The sequence below is a fragment of the Pseudopipra pipra genome, chromosome 2 (genome assembly GCF_036250125.1).
Source record: "Pseudopipra pipra isolate bDixPip1 chromosome 2, bDixPip1.hap1, whole genome shotgun sequence".
Classification (NCBI taxonomy): domain Eukaryota; kingdom Metazoa; phylum Chordata; class Aves; order Passeriformes; family Pipridae; genus Pseudopipra; species Pseudopipra pipra.
In genome coordinates, this window is record NC_087550.1 from 31,284,666 (window position 1) to 31,296,393 (window position 11,728).

Genomic DNA, 11,728 nt, shown 5'->3' on the forward strand with positions numbered 1-11,728 from the left:
ATTTCAAACTATCTGCAAGCCTCACCTACTCTCCAGGTGGACTTTTGGCCTTTGCTGTCACTGAGGTACTTTCTGTTTGAGGTGAAAAGACATTAACTGTGGGATTTTGTCTTTTTACCTTGTTGTCATTTGCTACTGGTTTAATGCAGGCTGATTCCTCAGGAGTCCTGCTTATGTCTTCTATCCTGGGAAAATAATGTGATGGAGAGTATTAGCTCTGCCATAGTTTGTTGTAGGGAAGGCAGCAGTGATGCTTGGTGGGGAAAAATAAATCCAGCACATGAGCAAAGGACTGTATGAGTCAGCAGACAGGACAGAAAGGCCAAAGTAGTTCCTGAAGAGCCATTGCAATGTAGGCTGCTGTCATTGCTGAATTGGGAGGTGGCTATATATATATATCTCTCTCAATAATGGGACTTTTTTAACCTGTGAGATTGTGGGGGAAGCAGTAATGGGAAGAGGTGATGTTTAGTCAAGTGGGAAGGCTTCCCAGCCAAGGAGCTGTGAGTCAGAGCTTGATGTTTGTGTCTGGCATGGGGTTTACTTCTCCACTCGCAAGTAGCTGTCTACCAGGAGAGAAGATACTCTCTGGCTCAGATACAGGCCTACTCCAGGAATGGTATGGTCCTTGGATGGTATCTGCTGAGGTCCCTTCTGGATGTCATCTGTGAAACTTAGGGTACATGTCACCTGCGAAACTTAGGGTACATGTCACCTGCACGTGTATTCTTCATTAATATAACCCTGACCACTTGAAAACCTTCAAATTTTTTCTGAGTGCTAACAAAGGATCTTTCAACTAACCTTGCTAGGAATTGCTGTGTATTGTCCTCATTTCACAGATTAGGAAGCTGAGGAACAGAAAGGTGATGATTATTATTCTGGTCAGATAAACGAGTGTGGATTGTTTCAGGCTATAGGCAGGAAGGGACTTTCTTCAAATGTTATTTGTGCAGTTCATTGCACTGGCAGGACCTGCTGTGAGTGAGCCTTTATATAGCCCCTGTAATACATTTTAAGAAATCCTGACTGTCTAATTTTATCATTCTGTAATGGTTTGGGTTTTGTTTTTTTGTTTTGTTTTGTTGTTGTTGTTGGTTTTGGGTTTTTTTGTTTTTTGGGGGAGTTTTTGTGCAGTAGTGGATGCAACACCTGGTTATAAATGTTTTTCTGAGCTTTTCCAGGGAATTCCTTGGTTGTTTTTTTTTTTAGGCACTCTCTCCTCTAACGCTTTGTTGCTGGTGAATTTGGGCCATGACGAATGTGAAACTTTGCCTGACTCTGCAGTTTCTCTTGCTTTGGTCCCACATACAAATGTGGCAGGTCTCTGGGGAGCAGCCAAGACTGCACCGCTTGGAGCGGCTGGCAGCACAGTGTAAATGTCAAACATACACCCTTGCCATCACACAGAGAGGCTGCAATCCCACCTCTGCTTCCCACGGCTTTTCTCTCCTTCCCTGAATGTGAAGACAATAATTGGGAGCTTTTCTGCCTCTTGAGAACACGTGAGCCAGCAGACAATATTATAAGACCTTGACTCCCTTAATTCCCCACTCATGCCCTCCGTGGGTCTGTAGTTGGTTGTTTACAAGACAAAAATTCTCAAATGTTATGATTAGTTTGAAGAAGTTCTGCATTTTTGTGTATTCATGGAGTTTAGGGGCTTCAATCTCTGTCAAACGTGACCAGGGTGGAAACTTTTCTGAATGCCACCAGGAAAAGGGCTCAAGAATTATCTCTAGAGTGGTCCCAGACTGCTCTCAAGCTCTGTTTCTTTGACCTTTCTTGCCATCCTGGGCTTGAAAGCTCAGCAGACCCTCCTCGAACTAACCTGCTGCTCTGTTCCTCTCTTTTAGGAGCAGGGAGCAGAGATGGATAAGATACTGGAAGCTGTGGTGATGTCCTCATACCCCAACAACGTGAAGCAAGGGCTAGTGAGGCGTGTCATTGAGGCATCGAAACAGCCCATGGACAGTGAGCAATGCTGGTCCATGCTGGAGCTGTCCACCAAGCTTTATCTCACCGGGGACACCAAATATAAAAGAGAGATTGGGAAGGAGGTTTTGGAGGTTTATGGCCACTATCACCCGGAGGAATTTGAGGAGTTCTTCAATGTCCGCTTCCTGCTGAGTCTCCTGCAGGAAGGCTATGGACCTCTGGGGAAGAGAAGCCATTATGTACTTGATTATATCCAGTTAGGATTGCAGTTTGTCCTGGAAAGCCCGTCAGCAAACAGCATCTTCAGCTTATTGAGGATTGAGGTGCTCCGGAAAATCTGTGAGAGGCCCAGCCCCAAGCAGTGTGCAAAGATCAGCAAACTCTTAACCCAGCATCCTCAATGCATTCCCACTGGAAAACACCAGCTCTTGTTCTGTCAGCAGCTGATCAGATGCATCGGGCATTTCCAGTGTGTCTCCGAGGAGGAAGAGCAGATTATGGAATTTTTGGAGCAGGTGAACAAAGTGAGTGGTCTGCTACAGAGGATCTGGAGGACTCAGACCTCAACCATCCTGCCCTCTTTGAAGGAACTGTTCACTATCATTTCTTCAACAGGTAATTTAAAAATAGTAATAAAAAAGGCTGGGAATGTAAATGTTGTCTCTGATGAAGTCAAATTCAATTAGTTTGACATCTCACAGTGTTCTCATCCACTACAGAAATGCAGCCACAGAGAAGTATAATAAACAAGCATCTCAAAAAGTTACCCAGGACTTTGAACTGGGAAAATAATATCTCCTGAACACACACAGAGTCTGCACATAGGAGCTGTTAATGGTATTGAAACATTTGCAGCACGAGTTTGTGTATTCAGCACTTCCCAGCATCGGTTGGGCTTAAGGGAAAGCACCTTATCTACAGCTGGTTAGAATGGAACTTTAAAGCATTTAGGAAAGTCGCTCTCTTATGACTGACTTAGTGGTACCCAGTGGCCTACTCCCTACCAGAGACTAGGGTTAAAGCTTAGGAGTTATTTCTCACTTATCTAGAGGTATGAAGCTCTACTGTCTGTTTGGAGGGTGGTTGCATAGTAAGGTGAGACAGAAGATATTTATTCAGTTTCCGGGGTCTTTAGGTTATTGTGGAGGGTTTCAGAAGGTTTTTGGAGGTACCAGTGCCACGAAAGGCTGGGGATCTCCTGCTCCAGCTATTCCTCAACCCACAAGAGATTACTTTTTCAGTGCCCTCTGTATGAAAATCTCATCCTTTGGAAGGTGCTCCAGACTGGCAAATTTGCAGTTGCATCCCTTTGCAATTCTTTGCAATACTTAGTAGAAATAGAGCATGCAGAGGAAATTTGGTACCTAGGGTTGGCCCAAGGATGTTCTTGTGCCTGTGATCTCTTTCTCCTTTTGGGCTGTGTATAGCTTCATGCAACAGCCCATCTGCTAAGACCCAACTTCATTATGTGCTGCACTGGGATTTGGGGAATTGTCCTCCTAGCACACTCCAGCTGTAGGTTGTGCTCTGTAATGTGTGGATGTGGCCCTTGGGGACATGGTTTAGTGTTGGACTTTGCAAGTGCTGGGTTAGTGTTTGGACTCTATCTTAGAGGGCTTTTACAACCTAAACAATTCTGTGATTCTATTTACATGGGCAGAAGTGATTTGATTTTTAGAGATGAGAAATGACCTCATGTGCTTGGTTTTCCTGGCAACTAACATCTTCATTGCTGGCGCTCATCCATGTCTTACAGAGGAGCAGGAAGTGCCATCCAATGCCTTGGCCAGCGTGGTTCAGTTTGTCCCTCTGGAGCTCATGGATGGCGTCATAAGAAACCTAACCAATGATGACAGCATCACTGATGTGCAAATGATGATGGCCATCAGCAGGTAGGAGAGGCTGCATTAGTGAATGTCATTCTCAGTTCGGAGAATGCAAAGCTGCACTCAGTTTCTCTGTGTGGTTTTATCTCCAGCAGTTTGGCTGGTGCTGTCTGGTGAGGAGTGTGTGGGGAAAAAGGAAACTTCTGTATCACTCCTTCCAGCCCTGAGGTCCTAAAGAACTAGAATAAGGACTGGTGGTCATTGTTATTATTATTATGACAATGACCATTACTATATTTGTTTGGTTTAATTTGGTTTCTTTTCTTAGAAATAAATAGTAGTATGGGATACCCAACATAAGATATCTTGAAGAGTTTGGTTTTTTTTTTTCAGAAGCCGTTGAGGTCTTTTTGTTCCCAAAAATCTCCTTTACAGAATTTCATGTTGATCTCCATCTTCCTTCCGAAGGACATCGTCCAAAATAAATCAGTCGCAGCTAAAAATCTTGTGGAGGGTCTTACCTTGACCTTTGTCAGATGAATGTGGTGCTGCTGGACATAGAGAGTCAATAACATGATGAAGAGTAGTGGGTGAAACACTACCTGACATGCTAGACTGGTCTTTGCAGCACCAGTGCCCTCTTTGAGATCACCAGATCTTCTTTGCACACTTATGCTTATGTCCAAATCCTGCTGCTCCCCTGTGCTCCAGTGCCTTGCTCCACATTTGCTTAGGAGTATTTTCAATGATCTTAAGGGTTCTTTTCCAACCTAAATTATTCCATGATTCTATCTTTAACCCATGCTTTCCTTAGAGGTCTTCATTTAAGGAGATGATATTTACACATTATGAACACATGGGAGCTGCTGTGACTTGATCTTACTGGAAACATCATTTTTCCTCTTCTTATTACAGGGTTTTTGCGTCCCTCCCAGTAAGGTTACATGACAGAAACACATTATTATGTGTTATAATACACATAATGTTATGGGAACTTTATGTATGCAGAAGGGATTACTTCTCTTTGGCTTGCTGGGGAAGGCCATGGGTTTCCTAGAGTACAGAGCAACCCAAGACGAAAGATTAGGTTATCATTTCAGTTCCTAACCCTCTTCTCCATCTTTTTCTCCTTCTGGACACCTGCTGCTGTGAGCTCCAGGTGATGAATCCTCTAAGAACACCAGTTTCTAAAGATAGAGGTTGCCAAATCAGTTGCATCATTCCTTAAAACATTCTTTGTCATGTGGAAGAACGATTAAATGATGAATCAGAGTTAGCCAAACATTAAGCAGAGCCTGTAAAATGTAATTAAGATCACTTAGGAGAAATGTGGAAGTTTTGGCAGCTTGTTTATGGCAGGTGGGTGCCCCAAAAGGCAGCATGACCATCAGCCTTTCAATGAGTGTGTGCTCCATGCCTAGAAAATCAAAGAAAAATGTACAGGATATTTCAGCTTAGTGAAAAATGAAACAATCTTTCAGCTTAGTATTCCTGAAAAAGCGGTCTTGTACAGAAGTGTATTCTTCCAAAGTTTGGGTTTGGGAGTTAGTAGCAGGGGAATAAACTGGACATAGAATGGAGCTTCTGGTCAAGGGTGTAAAGAACAAATAATGGTAAAAAACAGCAAGGCTGGCACCTGCTGGTATAAGTGTACACCACAATCTCTTTTAGAGAGTTTCTTACAGAGTTTGTATCTTTTAAAATAAACTCTATTAATGTGCACCCATGACGTCAGAAGTACTCACTGATTAGTTTTTTAATTTTTTTTTCCTGGGGGTGTATCTATTTGAAAGAGCCCAGGTCCAGATGCAGAAGGCATCTGCTGTCACACAGCAATGCTACTTCTAGGCACTTGCTACCTCTAGAAATCAGGATCTGAGCTTTTAAAAGTTTAGCATACCAAATCAGTGGTTCCTTTGGAAAATTAGGGTCATCACGACTAAAATATTTGTGGATCTTACAATGTGGAAAGTGCAATGTGAATTTAAAATGTAATTTCTTCCTACTGTAGCAACACGGGCAGTACTGTAACTTAGCCACCAGTGCTGGCAAAAAGCAAACAAGGTTATTTTATGCCTGTTTAAAAGAAAATGGGGTGAAAAGGAACCTTTGGATCTCTGGATCCATCTCTCTGCTTTATAGGCACTGACATTACAGACCCCTTTCATGAATGTTCAGCTACGCTCCTCAAAGCAGGACAGGCTTGTGCTCCCACTGCTCCTCTTTCATAGCTGTTCCACCATGGGATTGCTTTAGTGGAATTGAATCTCTCTTCTAACAGCCAGCCTTTGTGTATTTCTGGCCATCTTATAGTTCATTTGATCTTATGCCAACAGAAATAGCTGAAATACCTTTTGCCTCCCTGGTGTTTATTCCTTCATTATGTGCAGGCAGAGCAGTCCCTTCCCATCTCTGCTTTCCCATGGCTGTGCTAAACAAGCCAAGTTATTTTAAGCTTTTCTTGCAGGAAATGTTCTTGGACACAAATGGTGTTTGTGCACCATGTTCCAGGTGCAGTTCATCATGACAGCCTGACCCGAGGTGTCATTGTTTGGCTAGAGAAAACATCTTTTCTTCTGCACCACAGCATGGTGCTGATCTTTTCCACGGCTGCTGTTACACTGGGAACTCATAGTCACCTGGTATCTGCCTGGTTGTCTTCAAGCAGATGAGTTACCATCATGTACCACCCATTTCTTGTGCCTTGCATGCATTTTGAATCCATATGTTTCCTTCCAGTTCAGCATTTCTGATCCTCAGGGTCTTCCTTGTGATACCTTTGCCCTCCTCTTGTGTTGATGATGCCTGACAGCTGTGCATCATCTCAAATTTCCCAAACCTGTTCAGGATATCTGTGCTAAAATAATTAGATCTTCAAGAATGTTGCTTTTAACCCCCTTTCAGACAGTCAGCTGGATATAATCTACTTCTCTCCTTTGACTAGAAATTCGTATGTCCAGACAAATCTGACTCTGGCACCTGTGGCGAGCCTCTGTGGCACTCTATCTCTTCTTCCCACTCGTTGCCTGTTTTCATTATAGGAACCACCTTCCTATTCTCCCCACGTAAAGCACCATGGAATAGTTAATAGAGGCATTAAAACTCACCAGAGTTGAATTTTACATGATGGAAATCACCAACTCCTCTTGTTTGGAGTTCATGACCTTTTCATATTTCACTTTTGTGTCAGCTGTTTCTGTTCTCAGATCTTTTACCTACCTCCTCTTTGTCAACCCGATCAATTCCTTCCTCTTGCTTAAAATGGAGTCAGTGGGTGTGTTTAGTTTCGAAATCACATCTAGAGGCCATATCATATCTTTAATCTCCACCACATTCACTGTATACAGAGATTGCATGGCTTTCCTTGTTCTCCTCTGATGCAAATGTCTGTGGAAGCTTCTCTGGCCTTTGCTTTATTATCCAACTTGCCTTGACTTTTGCTATTTCTCAACATCCCAACATATTCTGCTGGTTTCTTTACTGTCTAGACGTTAATTTTTCCAGTTCCCTGTAGAATTCATTTATTCCTGCTCTTTGCGTTGTGGTGGTTAGTTATCTGTCTTGCCTTCATATATTTTGCATGAGTTACAGATTGATAAGCAAAAGGAACTGACTGGTAGGATAGCTGGACTGAGGTGGAGCCTGAAGATCTGGGATATCTTCGAATCAAAGGTACTGAAATGGTCAATAAGGTTTGACACTTGGAGATCCCAAGTCTTAATTACTTCCCAGTTGTTTAACATTGAATTTTAACAGAAAAACCTTAGTCTGAGGTTATTGTTTTATGAGAGACTTCTGTAAAGTATGTATTTCTTCCAGAAACATGACATGTTGGTTGAGTGGTTATGGATGAAATTTGTTAGCTGTGACATTCAGGAATAACTGGCTACTGTTAGGGTTACCAGTTTGGGGCTTCTTAATGTGTTTTTGGAAATCAGTGTTTCCCACACAGAGAATGAAAAGATCTGAATCTGAGTGGTTTTTTTCCTTACCAGTAACAATGCAGAGATCATACCAATATCACTTGTTTTCTAATGCTGACAATGCAGAGACCTTGATCAAACCCTCACATGGGTGGCCTATAGAGCACTATACCAGTGTTCAAAACTTGAACTCAAGCTGACTGAAGTTAGTGGAAAAAAATCCCCATTTTATTCTTTGGACCTGGGTTTGAGCCTCTGATGAACCACAGCACGATGATGGCATTGGGGTGTTTCCAGTTCAGGCTCTGTTGTGCTTTGAATAACATGTGAAGTGCCTTATGAAGAGCCCGTCTTTTACTTGGTCATCCCACTGACTAGACACCAGTTTGGAGAAGATTTGACCCGGAGTGGAGCTTGGGTTTCACAATATGTGTATCAAATTTATTTAAGAGTTTGTATTTCATTTCAGGATGATTGATTGGGTGTCCTGGCCCCTGGGAAAGAACATAGACAAGTGGATCATTGCTCTGCTGAAGGGTTTGGCTTCAGTGAAAAAGTTCAGCATCTTGATTGAAGTCACTCTTTCAAAAATAGAAAAGGTCAGTTGGCTCTTTCAAATGTGATGTGAAGCACAGAAATATCAGCTCGTACCTGAAATATCATCTTGCCTTTCAACTGAATTGAGGACGAGATGTGACTTGAGATGTATAGAGAGGAGTTTGCTGTCCCAGGGGATACTGTTGTTGCAGCTAGGAATGATATTCCCCTGAACAACCTGGGGTTCTTCAGGTCTTGGTCTGCAGAGGTACTGATATCTTAAAGGTTATGAAATAAAGTAGCCAAGGATTTTCAAGCCAACCAATCACTTTCCTTCCCAAACTATAGAGCTCTTGTGAAACTTGACTTTGGGAAGGTAACATGCTCTCCTTTGACTGTACCTGGATCAGTGCTGGCCAGCACAGGCAAAATACGTAATAGTGAGCATATCAACAGTCCACACAGTCACAGGTCAGTTTTAAAGCCTGTGTCCTGGTTTAGTTAATTTATTAGTACAAATAAAGCCTGCACTGCCATTGCCATCACCTGTTTCAACAGTGAGTACTTCCTCTCTCTGAAAACTGTGACCAAGTGCCGAAATTGGTTGTCACTACTTCAAAAACTTTTTCCATGCTGTGGTCCTGCTGTTCCCTCCTTTGAATAATGGGGATAACACCTGGCTGAGCTGCCAGTGGAAGTCACCATAGAAGTTACTATGACTATGTTCTTAGGGACATAGTGGGCTTGGCAATGATGGATTAATGGTTGGGCTCAATGATCTTAGAGGTATTTTCCAACCTAAATGATTCTGTGATTGTATAATTATCAGTACTGGGACACTATCAATAACTGCATTTGTTCTTGTGATACCCCAAGTGCATTGAGCAGTGGGAGAGTAGCCAAGCACCTCTGGCTTTTCTTTATCTTTCCTTTCATTGTTAATGCATAGGGAAGGGATACAGCCCTTAAAATAACGTGATTTTTGGAAACCTTCAAGAAGTGTGATCTGAGAGGGGTAGAAGCTATATAGGTATTTCTTGTAAAGTAGAATAAATATCATTATTTCATCTTTGAAAAAGGTATTTGCTTTTTATCTCTTTACCTGAAAGGTTAGTGATAAAGTTCCAAATATCTTAATAAAATAGAAGAGGCACATTTTAGAAAATCTAGCATCCTGCTGTGCTTGCATGGCCTTGTTCATGAGGAGGTATGAAAATGCAGTGCTGTTACAGAGGCCTGCACCTTGTTGTGCCAGGCATTGCACAAGCCCAAAAGAGTGAGAATAACCCACATGGTGTTTTTAGGATGCCCTGAGGCAATGCTCTGGACAGGAGGAGATGACTCTAGAGGCCTGATTGCAGGCTGCTTGCTTCAACATCCAACATGGATTAGGAAGAGACCAGCAGCTGTTGTAGATGCCCAGAGCCTTTCTTTCCTGCTGTTCCCTTCTTCTTCACTTTGCAATGCTGTTCTGCCTTCTCATTTGCTTTTTTCTCTCCCTGTAGGTCTTCTCCAAGTTGCTGTACCCCATCGTGAGAGAGGGGGCTTTGTCTGTCCTGCAGTACATGCTGCTGAGCTTCCAGCACTCCCACGAGGCATTTCACTTGGTAAGGCTGTGTCTGACACTTGGATGAGGGCATTGCCCTGAGTGTAAAACCATGCTGTGGGGCAGCACGGGTAGGGGGGGACCTAAGGTGCTGAGATATTGGGCCATCTTTCAAAGCATTGTACGGTGTCAGTGCAATAGGACTAGAGGAGTGGATCAGAACACTTCCACTACACAGATTCTCTGCTGTTAAAAGCAAAACCAACTTTTGGCAGCATTTAAATCTTCACTTTTCATTTCCACAGTAATATTCTATATTTTGTTTTGCTGTTGGCACGAAGGCACAGCTCTGCTTCCCTCTGGTGTTACCTCTGGAATACGGAATTTAAAAAGTGAGGCTGAAGGCAAAAGCATGCTTGCAGTGATTGACTTGATAAAAGTAGTAATGGAAAATTACTTGTATTAATGTTTGAGTTCATACTTTCTTGTCAAAGCCCTTACATTTGGCTTTTTACCTAAAGTTCGCAGAATAAACAGATAAGGCTGGAAAAAAGCAAAGCTAGACAATATTTTCATTTTTCATTCCTCAGCTGGAGACACTTTAAATGAGCCTGAATTTCTTGAGAATCTCTTTGGTTTCTAAAAATAGGGTCATTCCAATGTATTGTCTTCGGCTGGGTGTCCAAATTTTGAAACACTTCAGAAGCTGTCAGTTGCTCTTGGCTTGAAGTTTCCATCTGCAGCCCAACGAGTATAAATTTCCTCCTTTATTTAAAAAAACCCCAACAATCAGGGCAGAAACCTCTCTTGCTTCTAATATTTTGTGTTTGCCCTGGCACTTGGGAAGAATTCTTCCCACCACAGCTTGGCAAAATTTTGATGTATAAAATGGTGCTGGGATTGATTTGTTTCCCCAACAAATCTTTCCTGTTGGAATGGAAATAGTTAAAATCCTCAACATTTTGAAGAGAAAGAAAAAGAACAGGAGAGGAAGACCAAGGGAGGAAGAGAGGACCAGGAAATGGCTGGACTGGGATCCTGATACTTTACCAGGGATTATTCTGGGCTAAAAATGACATAAAATATAAATATGAAAAAGGTTGTGTAACTGCCCAGGGTCATTGTAGCACATCTGCAGGGTTGGAAATAGGTTATTATTTTTCTGTGCAGCTGTGGGGTCAGCAGAGGGTGCCCATGAGCAATGGATCGTTTGCATTTGCATCTGCTCTTGCATTTTTACATTTTGTAGATGAAAGCAAAATAACAAACCTGCTGTTTATATGCCTGTTGCCACCCATCCGACCACACCAATTCCAGTTCAGGTTATTCAGTATAAAATAAAATAGAGCACAGCAGACAACACTTCTTTTAGGCTAATTCCATCTATCTTGCAGGTTTGAATCCTTGTACTTGGCAGTCAGCATATAATGCTCCTTTCCACTGTGGATGTGGGATTTAGGAGACACTGAAGCATGGCAACTGCAGTTCAGTAAAACAGCAATACAAACCTGCAGGTGTCATGCAGCATGAAACCCTCTAAGGTTGACTAAAGTCAATGGAAGAGTTGCTGTTGAGTTCATAGGGTGAAGTATGAAGTCCAGAATGGGACTGAAGTCAACTCCTGTATATTGTCTTTTCTGCCTGTGGGTGAATGTCATTCCACCAATTGTATGTTAAAGCTCTGTGAGTAATTTGGAGTAATTTTTGTAGTGAATTTTCCTTTTTCAGCTACTCCCTCACATCCCCAGGCTGGTGGCCTCTTTGAAGAAGGAGGATTCCAATTCGGCAACCAGCTCCCTGGAGCAGCTGGCTGAGCTCATCCACTGCATGTTCTTCCGCTTCTCAGGATTTCCAGACCTCTATGAACCTGTCCTAGAAGCAGTTAAAGTAAGATATACACTTTTCAGTGATTTTTCTGCTTTCCATATGGAAATGGCATCTTAGTTGGTAGTCTAGTA

At 42.5% G+C, this 11,728-nt stretch overlaps 1 protein-coding gene across 2 annotated transcripts in view; it reads left to right on the forward strand.

Annotated features, from left to right (window-relative positions):
- Positions 1–11,728, forward strand: part of USP35 (ubiquitin specific peptidase 35) — a 28,695-nt gene that overhangs the window by 9,457 nt on the left and 7,510 nt on the right. For both annotated transcript variants that reach the window (XM_064644878.1, XM_064644877.1), the window contains exons 2-6: positions 1,857–2,553; positions 3,695–3,830; positions 8,157–8,286; positions 9,730–9,831; positions 11,499–11,657. In XM_064644878.1, the coding sequence (XP_064500948.1) occupies positions 1,872–2,553; positions 3,695–3,830; positions 8,157–8,286; positions 9,730–9,831; positions 11,499–11,657 (1,209 nt within the window). In that variant the 5' untranslated portion in view covers positions 1,857–1,871. The remainder of the gene's footprint in view (positions 1–1,856; positions 2,554–3,694; positions 3,831–8,156; positions 8,287–9,729; positions 9,832–11,498; positions 11,658–11,728) is intronic.